Source organism: Platalea leucorodia (genome assembly GCF_965183815.1).
Source record: "Platalea leucorodia genome assembly, chromosome: 10".
Classification (NCBI taxonomy): Eukaryota; Metazoa; Chordata; class Aves; order Pelecaniformes; family Threskiornithidae; genus Platalea; species Platalea leucorodia.
The window spans coordinates 13,315,578-13,332,608 of NC_138832.1; the positions used below are offsets into that span (position 1 = coordinate 13,315,578).

At 47.7% G+C, this 17,031-nt stretch overlaps 1 protein-coding gene across 2 annotated transcripts in view; it reads left to right on the forward strand.

Moving 5' to 3' along the window:
- The window catches only part of LOC309595685 (gamma-aminobutyric acid receptor subunit beta-4), a gene marked incomplete at both ends in the record, with an annotated part of 74,030 nt that overhangs the window by 43,903 nt on the left and 13,096 nt on the right, over window positions 1-17,031 (forward strand). For both annotated transcript variants that reach the window (XM_082322941.1, XM_082322942.1), the window contains one exon: window positions 6,705-6,925. In XM_082322941.1, coding sequence (XP_082179067.1) covers window positions 6,705-6,925 — 221 coding nt within the window. The remainder of the gene's footprint in view (window positions 1-6,704; window positions 6,926-17,031) is intronic.

Sequence of the window (17,031 nt, forward strand, 5' to 3'; positions counted from 1 at the left end):
TCCAAAATACTGTTAAGCTCCTGACTTCAAGTTTTTGTAACAGCAAATTCCACAGGCTCTGTGGCAAGTTATTTCCATTACATTGCCTTCAGTCTGTTCTTGTGCAACAACCTGTTGCAGAATGTCAGATACTCTCATCATACAGCTCTATTCTGTGTTTAACTCCTGCAACAGTTCTCCCCTGCCTTGCTGCCCTCCTCTCCCCTCCTGCCTCTATCAGGGCCTTTCTACTACTTTTGATAGTGCATGTAGTTATTTGTGTTCTGCTCAGTAACCCTTAAGTATTTAAAAGGGAGTGGGACCCTGTAAGCTTGAGTAGCATAGAGTTATGATTATTTACTGACTTAATGCAAGCACTACAGGGAATCAGAAGAGAGTGAGACTGATTTGTACTTGTTTTAAAGTGATGTAAATACAGTAGAGACCTAAACTGTGGAACTCACTACCACAAGGTTGCAGATGCCAAAGGCTGAATATTCTGAGAGATAAGACAAACTCTCAGAAGAGAAACAGAGTATCTTCAATTAAGAAGGTACCAGCTCTGGCTCAGGAGATCCTTAAGCCTCAAATAGCTGGAGAACTAAGTATCACAACAGAGACCCTGTTTTGCTTATATTCCTCCCTGCTATTCTCTTTAGTGTTACTGAAGACAGGATACTAATACAGATGGAGTTTTAGTCTGACACAGTACAACTGTGTCTCCAAAACCAGCACAAGCACACTCGTAAGAATACTACTTGGGACATATACCATGTTTGTGTTCTGCATCCTGACATAAGACTATGCAGGAGAAGGGCAGCTCTTTCTGGGAAAGAGGGGCTCCTTAATTTTGGACGCCTTCTCTCACTGCAGTGAGCAGAAAGGTGCATACAATGCTGTCCTCCAAAGGGGCATGCTTGAGCCTAGGGACTCTAACAGTGGGCCACTGCATGCAAAGGAGTGCCTCAGGTGGCTTTCCAGTTAAAGACTAAAGCTGCTCTCTGCAGAGTGCTCCCCTTGTTACTGAGGTGCCCTAACTGGTCCTGCTCTACCCCGTGCTGTTCTTTGGTCTGTAGACAAAGAAGTTCACGTTCCCACCCTGAACTGACTCCTGGAAGTGTTGTGTCCCTTGGTGGTCTGGGTGCATCCCTGCACGCTGCTCAATGCATGTGGCTGGCCCACAAGCAACTGGCCACATGCCCATGTCCTCACCTGGGTTGTGGTGGCTTCAGATAGTATCTGCTACCCCCAAGCGCTCCAACTTCCTCCTGCCATCCAGTTTGTCAGTGCTTCAGTGACAACCAACCTATGCTCACAGCACCAAGAATGACCCACTCTCCTGTGTTAGTCCCCTTTCCTGGACCCACATGTCCTCCCACTGACTTGGCCTCCTTAAACTTGGCCTTCCTCTGCACAAGTGGGTTTGTTCCTATTAGGCTCAGATCTGGCATCCTCTTCCTGGGACACTTCTGCTCCAAGAGGCAGCTGTGGTCTCCTGTGATGGTGGGCTTATTTCTGCTCCCAGACTGCACAGAGCCAGCACAAGTGGGGAAGGGTCCATGGTGAGTCCAGGTTTGCTTTCTAAGGATAGGTGAGCATTGCACTCCCAAAGGGGCTCTGTGAGATGGAGGTGGAGGGGCTTATATAGTAGATGCTAATAAAGGTGTTTGGAATATGAGCCAGTGGAAATTCATTCTTGAATTCATACTAATGGTGCCAGCTTATTTCCTTTCTTGCTGTGCCCCAGCTGCTGTTCCCTTAGACTTATCTACCCTGTCCTCTGAGAAACTGGAGAATCCCTGTGCATGCTTGACTGAATTTGTTGCCTCTGGGGTTTTGCAGGAAATACCTTCCTCCATCCATGCCCCTCTTGTGTCAACATTTCAGCCTTTCACTGTTCAGTCCTCTTTCTTACATCATCTTTGGTTTGGGGGCTCTGCTGAGTTTTGGGAAAGGCTGTAATTATCAGTCTCCTTCTCTTGTCTGGAGATGGACGCTAACAGCCATGTCCTCAGTATCTGGTAGGATGCACTGTCATTTCAGCCTGTGAGGCCCCCAAATAAGCTCCTCTTCCTTCTCCAGGGCCTTTGTGGGCCTCTAAGTCAGCTGTCCTCTCTTCTCACAGGGAGGCACCTCTGCAACACGAGTGTCTGCCGGCTCCACGTGTTGCTCTCGCCTCTGTTTTGTGTGCGTCACACACAGCAAGGAGAAGAGAAAAAGAGAGCAAAGCCTTTGCAAAACCTGGGAGCGGGGGAGGCGAGGGGGGCTGGGACTGACAGCTCGCAAGGAGCTGCTCAGCAGAGCAGACCGAATGGAGGCATGTGGAGGGGGGTCCCACGGGGACGGTCATGCTGAGCAGCTTTCCAGCAGGCTCAGGTGCCATATCAGCTTCATGAGGGGCTGAAGGGGAGCTGTAGTGCTGAGTGCAGTCCTGCACGCAGCTGGGCCACGAGGTCTGCCTTGCAAGGCAGGGAGGGCAGTGCAGGAGTACCACGGTAAACAAAAAGGGCTGGAAGCAGCATTGGAACTGTGCAACTTGTGAGCTACTGGGTACCGGACTTCCGGGACAAACCAAGGGATCTGGCCACTGTTGGGCTAGCAGAGATGGAGGAGAGAGGAACAGCTTGTTTTGGAACACACAAGCTCTTCTGGCATAAGGGGCATATGATTTGTAGTTCAGTGAGACTGGGCAGGGCTCAACTGGGTTTGAAACAGGTTTTCCCCTTGCCAGTGATGTTGACTACAGTGTTTCAGGTTCCCGCAGTGGGATGCTTGTCAGGGTAGGTACAGGCTGACATGGCCCATTAAGCTACAGTAGCAAAGCCTAGCTAGAGAAAGTTTGCAGGTACCTTTGGAAAGCTTGTTTTTCCTGGGGGTGGAAAACAGAGGACCAGGTGGAGGCACATAACTTCTGGTGATGTCCACCCTTCAGAAGCTCCCTTTCCCTTGTCCCAGCCTGTGTTTTTTAAAAACTGAAATCTAAGTTCACACTGAACAATTTCTAAAGGTCTTTGCAGTGCAACCTGCATGGAGCTTCTGATGAGGAGTGGTATCTCCCTTCCTCCATGCTTGCATCTCCTCCCCCAGTAGCCACCAGACGAAGCAGGAGGTTGCACAGGGTGGCCTGGCACATGCATGCTCCCTCCAACGTGGGTCCTGCCTTTTCTTGACGGTGCAGTAGGTGTACCTGGCAGGGTGAGCTGGGAGCTCTCTCCAAAGCTCTCCCATCCTTGCCACAGTAGTGACTGGCCTTGGCCAGGCTCTGTCACTGCCTGAACATTTTATAGTCCTCCAGAAAGACCCAGTGGAATCCATGACAGGAAAATTGGAAGCATTTTTGTTGCTACTGGAGCTGCACTGGTGCAGTGTGGAGATGGTCTAGGCTGCTAGTTTAGAGGCAAGTAGAAAGTCATATTTGCCTGCACCACCTGCTTCCTCCTCCAGCAGCAGCAGCCATGGAGAAAGCTGCTTACTGGCTACGCATGCACAGAGAAAGCCCCCTCGCTTATCCCTAGCACAGGTGGCAGGGAAATTCAGCTGTGTTGTCCCACTAAAGTGCTTCAGTGGTGAGCTGGGAGGAAGAGCTGGAGGGGTGCATGGACTCCAGGTGTGTTTGGTTCTGAAGCTCTTAATTCAGCCTGGTAAATGGGCCAACTGTCTATCTGCTGGTGCTGCTGGGAAACCCAGCTTGTGGTATATTTGTGGCATCAGTAGGCTTGTGAATGTCACTGGTTACTGGGAGGTTTGGGAAAGCCTCGTATTAGCCCAATGACAGATAAAACCCTACAACAAAGGGATTGTCGTTCAAGACTTGAAGGAAAATTAGGCTCATTACCTCTGACTCCTGAACTTATAAACCACTGCATGCATTGGCTCCATCTGGCCAATCTGCTTCTGCAGAACGATATCACCCTTGGTCATTATTTTATCTGTCTCTGAAGGGAAGGTTATGATTAAGATCTCATCAGCTCTGGAGCCTGGCCAGGTGGTGATGCTAGCGTGTCACGTGGGTACTTCATAATTGCCTGACCAGATATGGGGTATAAAGGGGAGCAAGCTCAGTACTTTCTCTCCTGAGTATTGGTCCCTCTCACTTGCTGTAGTGGGCCATATCAGTGCTTCCTCCAGCCCCCTGGTCTGTGCCCTGCCCTCTCCCAGGGGCCTGGAGGCAGAGCATCCCTCTTCCACATAGCTCAGTGCTGTGCTCATCCATATGTCAGCAGCACCTCTCTTCTCAGGGAGGACCGACCTCTGTGGTGTGGACACTTGTCCTGCTCTTTTCCTTCTGTCCAGAAATCCTGCCCAACGATGTGGTGGGGTAGGGAGAGCAGAACAAGAAGTGAAGCACAGGAATCAGCAGAGAGAGGGGATGAGGGAAACCTCAGGCACTAGATGAACCATGATTATCAAGTGCTCTAGACTTCCATGATGCTGCCCAAAGAAATCTATTGTGCCAAGAAGCCCAGGAAGATTGAAGAATAGAGCTCAGCCCTGACCACAGAAAGGTCTCTGCTCCTGAAGAACATCATAAGCCTGATGGCTAAGGTGTAAGGCTTTTATTTCTGCACCCTTCTGAGTTTGTTCCCAGCAATCTTGGAAATAGAGAAGATATGTTTAGAAGGTGTATCTCTTAGGTGCTAATGACTGTTCACTTGGTAAGCAGCTTGCCCTTTTTGACTTCTGGAGATCAATGCCACCTCTTGTCTGCTGCTCCTTGAAGGCTGGCAGGAGCCTGCAATGACAGTAGGGTGGCCTGGTTAGGGGTGAGGTGTTGCAGGACTCTATCAAGGATTAGGAAAATGCAGGTCAGGGAAGCAGCTTGCCAAGATGTGCGGGTGGAGTTCTCAAAGGGGAAGAATGGAAACGATGCCTCTGTAGCTGAGTTTCCCACAAGCAGGGAAAGAGTGTGTTACCAAGAAGGGTAAGAGGCTCCAGGAACTCAGATGCTCTGCTCCTCTGTGCTCTCACTGCAATGCAGGTCCAAACACCCTGGGAGGGATACCAGGGAGAACATTTTCTTTTGCAAGGTCTTGACCAAAATGAAAATGTGCCCCTGAGAGATGGACTGTGAGGCTTCTGAGACAGGAGTTTAGCAGTCCTTTAAAAAGCAAAGCAAAACAGTTTCTTGGCCAGAAAACTGTCACTGTGTTTTTGTTCTTTTCAATATAACACAGAAAGTGACAGATATAGCTTTTGTATCCAGTCTACACCACAGATTTACTCCGTGACCTTTCAGATATGCATGTGGGTCTAGATTTCTGAATCATAGTTAGATACCCAAAAGCTGGCATACCCATAATGTGGGATTATTTGAGCTTGTTTTCAGAGGTGCTAATCAAACCTGGCTTTGAGTGAAGTCAGCAGGAGAAGACAGGCAGGCAGGATGCCTCTGTGCTCAGCCCAGATGTTAGTGCATGAGCAAGGTCCTCACCAGCCCCTTGCATAGAGCTGGAATTTGCAGAGCAGAAACGGCTGTCATGCATCCTGTATGGTCAGGAGGATTCCTGTGGCACTGTAGGTATCTGCTTGGGAAGAGACAATGTGTCTCTGGCCCCACCTCTTCTAGATCATTTGCATGCATTTGCAAAAATGCTTTTTATTTAAGGACTTGTGAAAAATCACTCACTTCTGTAAGGCCACTTGTGCACACTTCCTAATTAACATCCTGTTATTTTAATGCTAGCTGGTTTACCCTCAGAAAATCTTGGCTCCTAGTGTATTTAAGACCTGTTGTGAGAATGTTTTCTGTCATTAGTGTGTACAAGACCTCTTCCTGTACTATTCGTTTACCCGAGAAGAAATAATTGTTCTTCTACTATGGAGCGACAATACTGTGTCTCTGAACAAGCTGATCTGGGGCCTCTGGATCTCCCCTGGATGTGCTGTTACTATCCAGCAACTAGTATGGTTTCTGCAGAGCTAAAGCTGCTAGCTAAAGCTAAAACTCTCCCTGCCTTCTATAAAATTCTTGTCTTAGCAGCAGTTTTTAAGTGTCAACTTTTTACTATTGAACAAGAGAGGAGCAGGAGACATGTATGACATTATGCTAGCTGGGGATGGTTAGGGAACTGCCCCTTAACAGTGGATCATGCTCCGCTAGTGACAGATTTCTTCCACATATGTCCCTTCCTGAGAATCACAATGTAATCTCAACTTAGCTCATATAACAAGGCAAGTGCTAATAGCTTGTCACGGCTGGCCTGGGTTGACTTTGAAACCTTGGCCTCGAGGTGAGATTCTCTGCTTGCCCTTGGGAATCTCCTGAGTTTCTGCTCAAAATAAAATTGGCTTTTACCAACTGTGTGGTAGCAAGCAGTGGCTGAGCGTGACTGCATTGTGTCCAGATACCTTTATGTGACTTTATTGGGAGATCAATCCTTGAAATCTTTGGTGCAGTGTAGCTCACTGTTGGTTGATATCCTTTAGTGCTACCATAGTCCTAACTACTACTAGTTTTGCAGCCAAACTCTAAGCAGGCTGGGACAACATGAGAGGGATGCAGTTTTGTTTGATTGGAGTCATGTAATGTCATTTTGTCCCCTACAAAGCTCAGGCTTGTTTCCATTTTCCGAGAACAAAGCACAGTCTCCCCAGTAGTGGAGGTGTGGACACAAACATTTGGGTGCCAAGGAATCTGGAGACGCACCAAAGGTGTCAGCAGAGGCAGTAGTGAAGGGTCTGAGTTACCCTGGAGACAGGCTGACGTTTGCATGTTTCTCTCCCAGGACTATACCATCACCATGTACTTCCAGCAGAGCTGGCGGGACAAACGCCTCGCATATAATGACCTTCCTCTCAACCTGACCCTGGACAACCGGGTGGCTGACCAGTTGTGGCTTCCTGACACCTATTTCCTGAATGACAAGAAGTCCTTTCTGCATGGGGTGACAGTGAAGAATCGCATGATTCGGCTCCATCCTGATGGGACTGTCCTCTATGGCCTGAGGTAAGTCTAAGGGGAATGTTTGTTGGTTGCGGTCAAGAATGACATCTCATCTAAACTTCCCCCATTTCCAAAGATATTCTCGTAAGGCAAGGACCCAAAAGCCCAAAAGATACTCAAGTGTTGCACAGTTTTAGGTATCTGTTCTTTCTCCAAGCTGGAAATGGTTGTTTCCTTCAGGCCTCCAAAGTTTCCTGTACTGCTATAGACAAATGTTGGAAATGGGAATAGTCTGCTCTGAGCGTTTCAGGTCACTGTCATTCATGTTGTATAACACTTCCATTTGAAACACTCATTTTTGGTTTCTTATAATTTTCTGCAAGTTTGGCCTATGGAGATGAGACTTAGTTACTCTTGTATCTAAGGCTGAATTTCTGTAGCATTTGAGTCAAATCACTTTAGTCATTTTTGAGTATGAGATAGGAGACATGTTTTTGTACTGTTAAAAAATTGTCTCTTTACCAGAGCGATTCTGAAGATTGGGGCTTGAAAGTTGATATCTAGTAGGGGAATGGTCCTCAGTGAGGAGACTTTTTGTGGTGTCTGGAATAAATTAACACAGGCAAGTCCACAGCCTTTGAAAGTGCTGTACTTGTGTGTGGTGGAGGTGGCAAAAGTTGGTCTTACTGTATTATCTGGATACGTGGAGATGCCAGGGTAGGTAAGAAAGGTAAATGGAGGGGGCAGAGGGCTAAAAGGGAAGTTTGCAGCTATAGGTAAGAGTGCAGGTTTTGGATGATGTAGCTGAAATCTAAGCAATGATTTTCCCAATCCTGTATTTGTCTGCTTTGAGCTTTTCTCCCATTTTTTTTTTTTCCTTTTTGACTACCAAAATTCACAGCTGGCTTTTTAGACCTGCCTCCACATTCACAAATGATTGCGATAGCAGCTCTGGGCTTACGTCCCAGTGCAGCAAAGGAGGAGGAAAGACCTTTCTCCTTCAAAGAGGGTACACCCACCCTTCCCATTTACAGTATCAGCTCCTCTGCTGCTTCGTGTTTTGTGGCAAAGTTTGACTTTTTGTGATTTTTTTTCCTCCTCTTTAAGTAGCAGGGGTGTTTTGGGGAGGGTTGGGTATAGGCATAGCAAAGTAGGAGGCTGCCCAGGGCATTGTCCTGCCAGGGCAGCAAGGTGGCTATGCCCAGTGCGTTCCCTATGGCAGAGCCCTGGGAAGCCAAAAGAGAAGCAGTCACTGCTGGTGCTGAGGGACAGGCTGTGGTACATGGGGTGATTGATGTATGTACTACTTTTTCCTTCCAGTTAGTGGATACCTCTTGCTCCAGGCCCAGAAACAGCAAAAGGTGCAACAAGCCCAACTGTGTGACTCTGTCCCAGTTCTGCCTCTCCCTTCCCAGAACGGGTACATCCATCTCTCTACCTTGGGCCACTGATGTTGTTTAGCTGATACTGCCAGGGAGCCCTGAGCCAGCTTTACTGAACCACCAGAAAGAATGCAGCCTTCCCACAGCTGACTACCTCAAATTTCTTCATTGTGTTAAAACAAGAGTGCAGGCTAGGCAAGAAGATGCTTTGATTTGGGGTAGGTAGGAGCATAAATTCAGCCTGTTGGGAAGGAGGAGGCAAAGAGTGCTGTTAAGCTGAGGCTGCTCTTTGCTGCTGAGCCAGCCCACCTGAGTGTATAGGTGCCTCCCTCAGGCTGGTGGGAAATCTTTGCACACACCTGCACAACAAAAGAAGCAGAAATGCTAGTATATTTTTATCAGCTGCCATTTAGTCAGCTCAAATAATGAGCAGTATGAACTCTGCAGCACAGGTGACAGGCAGTGGAAGTCCTTGGAGGGTTTGCACTCAAGCTGGATCAGGCTGGGACACTGCACAAGCACCTCCTGCACTGTCCCTTCTCTTCCCCTCCGGCGGGGCCCAACAGCGTGGGAAAGGGAGCTCGGCTCCCTTGCATGACCTGTGTAAATGGGTGAGATGAGTAAAATTGCACCCAGGCCAAAAGAAAGAAAATGACAGCTGTTTGCCCCTGTTATTTCCAGGGCCATAGTAAGAGCTGCCTGTGTTGTTTTAACTTCTGGCTGGTTTTCCTGGGAGCTGCTCTCTTGCCCCTGGAGAAAATGGCAGTTGCAAAAATGAAGCACTGAGCGACTGTGGCTCCTGTTCCTGAACTGTACCTCAGGTCAGGATGGCTGGCTTTTGCTATCCTGAAAGCACTGAGGTTGTGGGGGACAAGCCAGGTGCCCTGAATACTTGAAGTCCCTGTAGCTTTATTCATAGTGGTATGGGCAATGTTTTCTTTAGGGCTGCGTTCTGTACTGACTCCTACACCTGTGATTTTGCTGACAACGGAAGTGCTAGGTGCAGTTTTGCAGGTGCAAATAACTGTGATCCTATTCAAAAATACATAGTCACGTGCACAGCAGATGTAAGCAGGTAATAAAACAGTCATCGAATATTCACCTGTGTTCCCTTTATCTTTGTAAAAATGCACCCATGCTTGTCCTGCAAACAAGAAAAAAAGTGCAGGTCCTCCCTGTGTTTTGAAGCCAGTTCTTGTCTTTTCCTGCATTTTTCAGAAGGATTCATAAAATGGAGTTGCCCTGATGGAGGAAGGCCAACAGAGGCAATTTCTGTTTCTTTTCCTTTGTTTGCCTGTTTCTTTTTCCCCGAGCAAGATACCACAGCTCTGCTCCATCTCCTGCTACCTTCTCACCAGTCACTTCCCCCTCCTTTGAGCTGATCCTGTAGCAAAGTGACTCAATCATGCTATTTGTGGTACAACAGTCATTTTTCTTTCCAGCAGTCTCTGATGTCAGAGACTGGGGAGGATGAAACCCTGGCAGGCCCCTGCCTTCAGCAAGTGTTCAAGCAACCGGCAGGATCAGGCTCAAGTGCTGGATCAGACTCCAAGGTCCAAGTTAGCTCACACGGGAGTCCATGGGTATTTTGTTTCTGACTTCAGTGAGAACAAGATCAGGCTTCAGATAACTTGTTTACATGAGTAAACGAAGCCCTTTATTCCTCTGCCCCACTCCATCATGAAAGTTGTGTGTCAGAAAAGCATATGCTTGTTTTTGGTAGAATTAGCAAATTAGCGGATGAAGGCAGTGCAGCAGATGTAATATAGCTACATCTTAGGAAAGCCTTTAGTACAAAAGCTTACTCCAAAATTGATTCACACTGGGCTTGGATTAAAAGCTGGTTGCCAGGTCTCCAACAAAAGGAATGCATAAACAGCAGTGGGCTGCGCCGCGGTGGCAATGCTGGGCTGCTGCGGGGCTGGAGTCAGGACTGGTGTTCCCTACCCTCTTCCTCAATGAGTTAGCAGATGGCATAAATCCCAGAAGGCCAAATAGGGGCCTGGAGCCCAGATCCAGCCCAGAGGGTACTCCTATCTCTGCAAACATGAAGCGGGATGTGTGGTCTGCAGTGGGAAGATGCAAACTGGCAGAGTTAACAGGGTTTTTAGGAGGTGTAACCTGGCATGACGGTGCCTGACCTTGCCTGGCCCCCAAACATCTTGCAGAAGTTAAGTGCCTGTGAAGCACAGGAGAGCTGGTCACCTGTGGCACGCAGTAGGAAAGTGCTAAAATGATGTGGAAAGTCTGCAATATGAAGGGAGGCTTAAAGGAGCTACCCACAAAGAGAAAGCAATCAGCTATTGGGTAGTGGATGGAGGCAAATAAAATAGTGAGGAAGACCTGGATAACACTGGCTGAATTCAATATATTTTTTCCTCCTAATGGCTTTTTGTCAGAAATTGCATTGGTTTCATCAAATTTTAAACAAAAAATTAGGGAGAAATTTTTCATTTAAGAAAAAGCATTTCAGAGAATGTTGATGTTTCACTCCCAATTTTATGTAGAGAATTTTTCACTTATGTCAATATTTCCCTAGTTATTTCAAGCTGCTTTACTACCACTACTGACATGTGAGAGTAACACAGAGAACCATCAAAGGCTTTCTCTGGACCTCTAGAGACTGTCTAGTCCACCCCTGCCACAATATTCAATAAGCTTTACATTATCACACATGCAAGCTATACATTACAGTCCGAGATTTTTATTTCTTTTTCTAGACCATGTAGCATCCAGCTGGTAGTGAAACGAGTTGACACTTGTCAAATGCTGATGTCATCAGTATTTCGCTACCAGTTTTCAGAGACCTAAAAATAGAAACAACTCTAACAATGCTGAAATTCTCATATGGTAATTTGAAATCATATTTGAAACCAGCTTTAAAACATACTTCAGGAAAATCTTGAAGCTATTTGATTTCTTTGTAACTAGGGACAAAACTGGATTCCAGCAAAACAGGTGTTTTGAGGAGCCCAGGCTGCATCCCTGAGCTCACAGGGAGAGCGGGCAGGCTGGGATGCTGGGAAGCAGGCGTGAAGCTGGGTGGACAGCAAGCAAGATGCAATGCCTGGCTGGCGAGGAGCCCAGGCAATGTAAACTGAGCAACTGAAAAACTGCAGAGGAATTTGATGATGGAGACTAAATACTGTGTAGAGAGAATAAGGGATCTCCTCCTGCAAAGGTGATAGTGGTGGTGGGGAGCATGTGCATGTGTTTTGCGGGTTTTTTATTCCTGTCTATGGTAGTCACTGCAATGAGGTGTGTTTCAGAGATGAGGCAGTTTGGATGCATGCAAAGGTGCCAAGACATAGCGGGGCTCTGAGCCCAGTGAGTGCTCTCCTGGGGAAGCAGACCCTTGCTTTCCTCATTAGTGTAAATACCTATTCAGTGCTTAAAGCAAGGGGGAAAGAATTGTCATACTTCAAACAACTCAAAACTGGCAGTTTTAAACTGAAAGAAGCTGTCCATATCTGCTTTGGCAGCACTTAATTTCTGCTTTTCACGGGGGTAAGTTCCCATCAATCAGCTGCTCCCTGCAAGGTAGCGGCTCCTGGGGGATGTCAGCCCTCACATTGCAGCAAGCTACTGCTGACCCACTTGTGGACCAGACCTTGTTCCTGGGCAAGGCAGCAGCTAGAGCCCCACTTCTAGCTTACCTTACATAGGGAAGTAACGCAGTTTAATAGACGTATGTCAAGCATCCCACCCGCTTGCTCATCCAACACCAGGTATGCTGTTAGAACCCCCCATGCCACCCTGCTGTGCGGTGCCTCCAGGGCTACCCTGCCTGCTCCCCAGGGATGGGACTCTGCTGGAGCTCATCTTGGGGACTTCTTCATAGCTCCCATCTCCAGCCTGCCTCTTGATCAGGACCCAGCCCTGTCTGTATTACATTCCCCAGGTCCCAGACTGGGGTTATTAGGTTCTCCAGCTGGTAGAAAGGTTTCTCCTGCTCCTGTCTCACTTGAAGCCTGCTGTTTGCAGCCATGTCCTTGTTCTCTCCATGGGTGTTATTTGATTTCCTGCAGAGAAGATGGCCTGATGTGTTAAGACAGAGGAGTTTTTTCTGTACTGAGACCACTGAGCAATTTTCTTCTCCCATCTCACAGGCCAGAAGGGAAGAAATTTGCAATTTTTGCTTCCTCTTCCCTCCCTGAGAGAGGTTTCTCTGGAAATATGAGAGATGATTCAGGCTCTGCCCTGTCTCTAGTAGCTCTGCCTGCTCCCTCCGCAGGTTAGGCAAAGGCAACAGAAATCTCTCCTTTGGCAGCTTGTGTGCAAAGACTTGGGCTTACGTCCAGCCAGCCAGCCCCTTGGAGCTAGTCCTGCAGACTTGTACTGCTCCCACCACTTTGGGCTAGCTCCTTAGCACAAAGATGTGGGAGTGGCAGAAGAGTTCATTAGGTGAATGAGGGGAAATGAGAATTTAATTAGGAGCTCAGCTCCCCAGTTGAGGTTAAGGACAGATCCCCTTCTGCATTTTTGCCTCTTAGGGTCAGGATGAGGGACTTAGCTAGAAACACTGGAAGAAAGTTTAATAATATGGAACTTCGGAATAATCTTAGAAGTTGTGGAAGAAATTGGAGCTCACTAAAACAAGATAAAGCAGCAAGCCAGAGCTGCTTCTCCATCCTTAAGGTTGCAAGAACAGAGGCAAACATCATCAGGGCCGGGCTGGAATTGTTGCCTGTGCTACATCTCCTATAAGTCTGACTTGCTTATTAGCAAAAATAGAGGTCAAGGAGTATCCACAAACAGCTGATTCCCACTGTGTCCTCACAGATCACTGAAACAGCTTGTGTGCCCTGAACCCCTGGCTCACCCTGGCAGTACCTCTTAGTCTTCCTGCTTATCCTATCCCAGCCACCAGTCTGAGCCCATCCCTAGACCCTGTCTGTTCTTTGCCAAATCCCACAGGTTTAAGTTATGGCTTACTGTTTTATTAATTCAACTTCATCCCAGCCTGATGTTGTTGAAGGAAGACACTACCTGCTCCATTAAGTGCAGGTCACTGGTGTCTGAAGCAACTGTAACAAATGAATCTCTTTCTAAACATGTTCCACTTGGGTCTCTCTTGTCCCCCAATCCAGTTGACAACTTGCCAGACAGAGCATTTGGAATAGAATAAAGAGGCAGAAAAGCAAAACCTTGCAGCCAAGGCAACTCTGCTTTGTACACTCCCAGGGTGGAAAAATGGTTGATTTAGATGACTGGTACCCTGAGTACTAGTTTAGAAGAGCTTTTTTTTTCTCCCCCATCTGAGTGCAGTGCACACTGTTATTTATCAAAGGATGCCTATGCAAGCACAGATGCTTTTGGAAACAGAGTGACCTTAGCAGGATTGTGCCAAGACTTATGGAGTCAGTTTTAGGCAAACAGACACAAGGGGAAAATATTCCATACCCTTGCCTTGCTCTTGGTTCTAACATGACCTCCAGGAGTTTTCAAAGATCAGACCGTGTTAAAAGAATGGCAAAATTCACCACGGGTTTATAAATCCCTCCAGGCCCTTCGAAGTTTGTGCTTACTGCCAGGCAGAAGGTGACATTTGCCAGCATGTTTTTATGACTGACTTTGAGAATGTACAGAGTAAAAATTCAATTTTTTTTTCCTATGTTCAGCAAAACTGCAATTTTGTCTCTCTCTCTACTCTTAGTCACCAGAATTCCCTTATGAATCTAACTTGCCCCATGGGGTGAGCCTGCACAAGTCCTGTGAAACCCAAGCTGCTTCCATCCATTCTCCTTATTGCTGCAAACTGCTGTGAGCTTTGGGAGTCTGTATCCTGGGGGGACAGGAGTATTTTCAGCTTCTTGGGAGATCTGAAATCCAACAAGTTGCAACCAGGAATTTAAAAAAATGTTTATCTTTTGCTGTGAGAGTGTTTGTATTAGTCCCTGCATAATTACACTTAATCCATACCTGCAAAATAAGGTAAGTGCCTGAAATGCTGGCTCTGTCTCCCCTTGAATTAGGAAGGCAATGGTGGGAGTATTTGTGTTATACTCCTCCTGTTCTGATCCGTACTGAATTTTAGGTAGTATCCTTTCAAAGCCAAAGGTATCAGGGAACATTCCTGGGCAGTGGATACCAGTGGCCCGCATAGTCAATTTGTTTCCTGGTTTTGGTCTGTATCCATGAACAGTCTCTTGGGTGTTTCCCACTTAGAGCACAGCAGAGGCTGGTGACCATTCTCAACAGGCATTTTGCATGCAGCCAGACCCTTTTTCTGGAGGGTAAGAATTTAAGTGTAGACAGACTGTTCCGTACCAATTGACACTGGTCCCAGAAACCAATGCCAGGCATGTTTAGTTTGCTGTTACAGACACTGTTATGATGCAGACAGTGCACTGGTTTATTTTGTAAGGATGAGCTTAAGGGGAAAGGGACCCCACTTGCTTTAGAAACCCCTCAAAAGTAATAGTCTTCCCCTCTCTCCCACCCAGTCCTCCTCAGAGAGTCTGGACTTGTTCCTTCTGAAATCCGATGGTATTGGGGGGAACTTATTTTTTGCCCCTTACACTTTTAGCTGGTGAATTTGGTTCTCCCAACACACTGGAGATGATCTAGAGGATGAATGGGTAGCTGAGAGCCTTCAGAGCTGAAGTCTGGTAGAGGGAGATCTGACTGGAGCAGGAACTGAAAGGGCAGCTACCTTGGAGGCGGCCAGCAGCAGGATAAGGAGGAGACGGAAAGAAAATATTCAGCTGCGGCAGGTTTTAATAGCAGGTTGGAGCTCTATGCTGCTTTGTGTCTGTGAACTTATATAATCATTCTAAATAAGACAGAAGAAGCCATTAATAAGTAAACAGCGATGAGGAGGATCAGAGAGGGAATGAAATGGCTGGTGGTGTTCATGTCAGAGAACTGAAATATTTGTGGAGGACTGATGGTTTGCAGAAACTTGAGCATTCCCTTCTGAACTGCAGCTGTGGTGGGACAGCCCTCTGCTGCTGCCGGGTTCAGCTTGCTGAGCAGGCAGCGGTGGAGGGACAGCAGGGTGTGGTTGCATTACCCTTTCTGTGCCAGCATTTGCTTTGTTAATACAAGCTTCAGGTGGGCAGAACTTTCTGCATTGTAACAAATAGAGACCTAGCACTCACGCTGTGTGACTTAGAGCTTAATGGCTGCTTTTCTAGAGATAGTCTCTACCTCTCCTGGGGTGAAGGATGCCCTCCAGAGCGAGGTATCCATGCTACTTTGGCTTCTGCTTGGATCCACTGGGTGCTGACAAAGAAAGGAGATCTCCATCAGCCCACAACCTGACAGAGCTGCTAGACATCTCAAGAATGCATGTCCCTTTTTTCCTATTTTTTTGAGATGTATGGTGGTTTCTCCACAGCCCTGTCTCCCCCCAGATGAACTGTGTTCACCTGCCAGCTGTGCAGCGGAGTAGCAGGGCAGTGAGGACTTTGCTGCTTGATAGCACAACTGCCTACAGACCTCAGGAGACACAATTAGGGCAAGGGCATGAATGTCTTTTTTGTGGGGAAGGAGGTGTAAAAGTTGTGACATGTGAGGGTGCTGACCTGGAGGCCCACGGGGTGGGCAGAGATTGAGGGAGGAAAGGGGAGCTGGAGACATGGTGGTGGTGGCTGGGCTCCACAGCTGGAGGGGGCAGGACCGCTTCACTGAGCGCATCTTGCAAAGCGCAGGCGAGCCTCTCCCCTCGGATGGGCAGTGTCTCTGTGAATCGCCATCAAAGCAGATGAAATTTCACACCACACAAATTTTTGAATTTAAAAGGGGAGGGAGGTGGGTAGAGAAGCGGGAGAGGAGGAGGGGGAGGGAGAAGACGCAGCCTGGCTGGGAGCCAGCTCCTCTTGCTAACGCCATGGGGAAGGTGGCATCCTTCCCTGGCATTCCCTCCAGCCCCCGCGCTCCCTGCTCCCTTTCACTTTGGTCGGTCTCCTGGAGGCGCAGCGCACTCTGTCTAGAGCTGTTTACAGGGCGATGGTTTGTTCTCTGTCTCCTCATCTCCTTTTGCACAGAGTGAGTATCCATTCCTCCTCTGCTTTCTGTCTTTTAACCTCTCGTTCTTCTCCAGCTCTCCTTCCCCAGGCTGCTTTACCCCTTGCTTCCCCTGATCCGTCTCCTCTGTTCCCTTACCCTAGTGGCTTCCTGTCCTGCACTATCTGCTCTCCTGTCTCTCATCTCCACTCTTGCCTTCCCCATCAGTGCTCATGCCATCATCACTCTGATCCTCTCCTCATTTTTCCCCCTTACTTTCCTTCCACCTTTATTGCCTGTTAACCTTGTTGAGACACACAGGAACTCCTTAATGTCAATCCCCCCATCTATCTCTCCATCCAGTCCTCCCCATGCTGTCTTCTATGTGCCACATCTCTTCACACAACAGCTCAGAGCATATCAAGGTAATATATTTATACCTGTCAAACCATGAGGCAGAGATTGGTTCTGTGGCCTTCTGGACCAGAGATGGCATGTGCTGTGCCATCCCAAGGTTGCTGGGGTGCCTGAGTTTTGCTCCCATTCCCCTCTGGCTGCGAGACATGAGTGGAGCCTCTCATCCCTTTATGAGTCCCACCTGCCCATGGTACACAGCCACCAAAGGAGCTAGAGAAATCTCTTGTTGGCCTCTCTAGGAGCAAGTGAATGTTAACTCAGTCACAGAGGTCACAGGTGGACATTTCACCAACAGTGGCAGGTGTTCTATAAAGCAATGACAGGGTTGTGATTCTGTGGGTCACCCACGGACTTCAAGCAGGGTATGGCAAAAGGAAGTTGGTGTCCAGGATGCTTTTTGAGATCTGAAGTCTAAAGAAT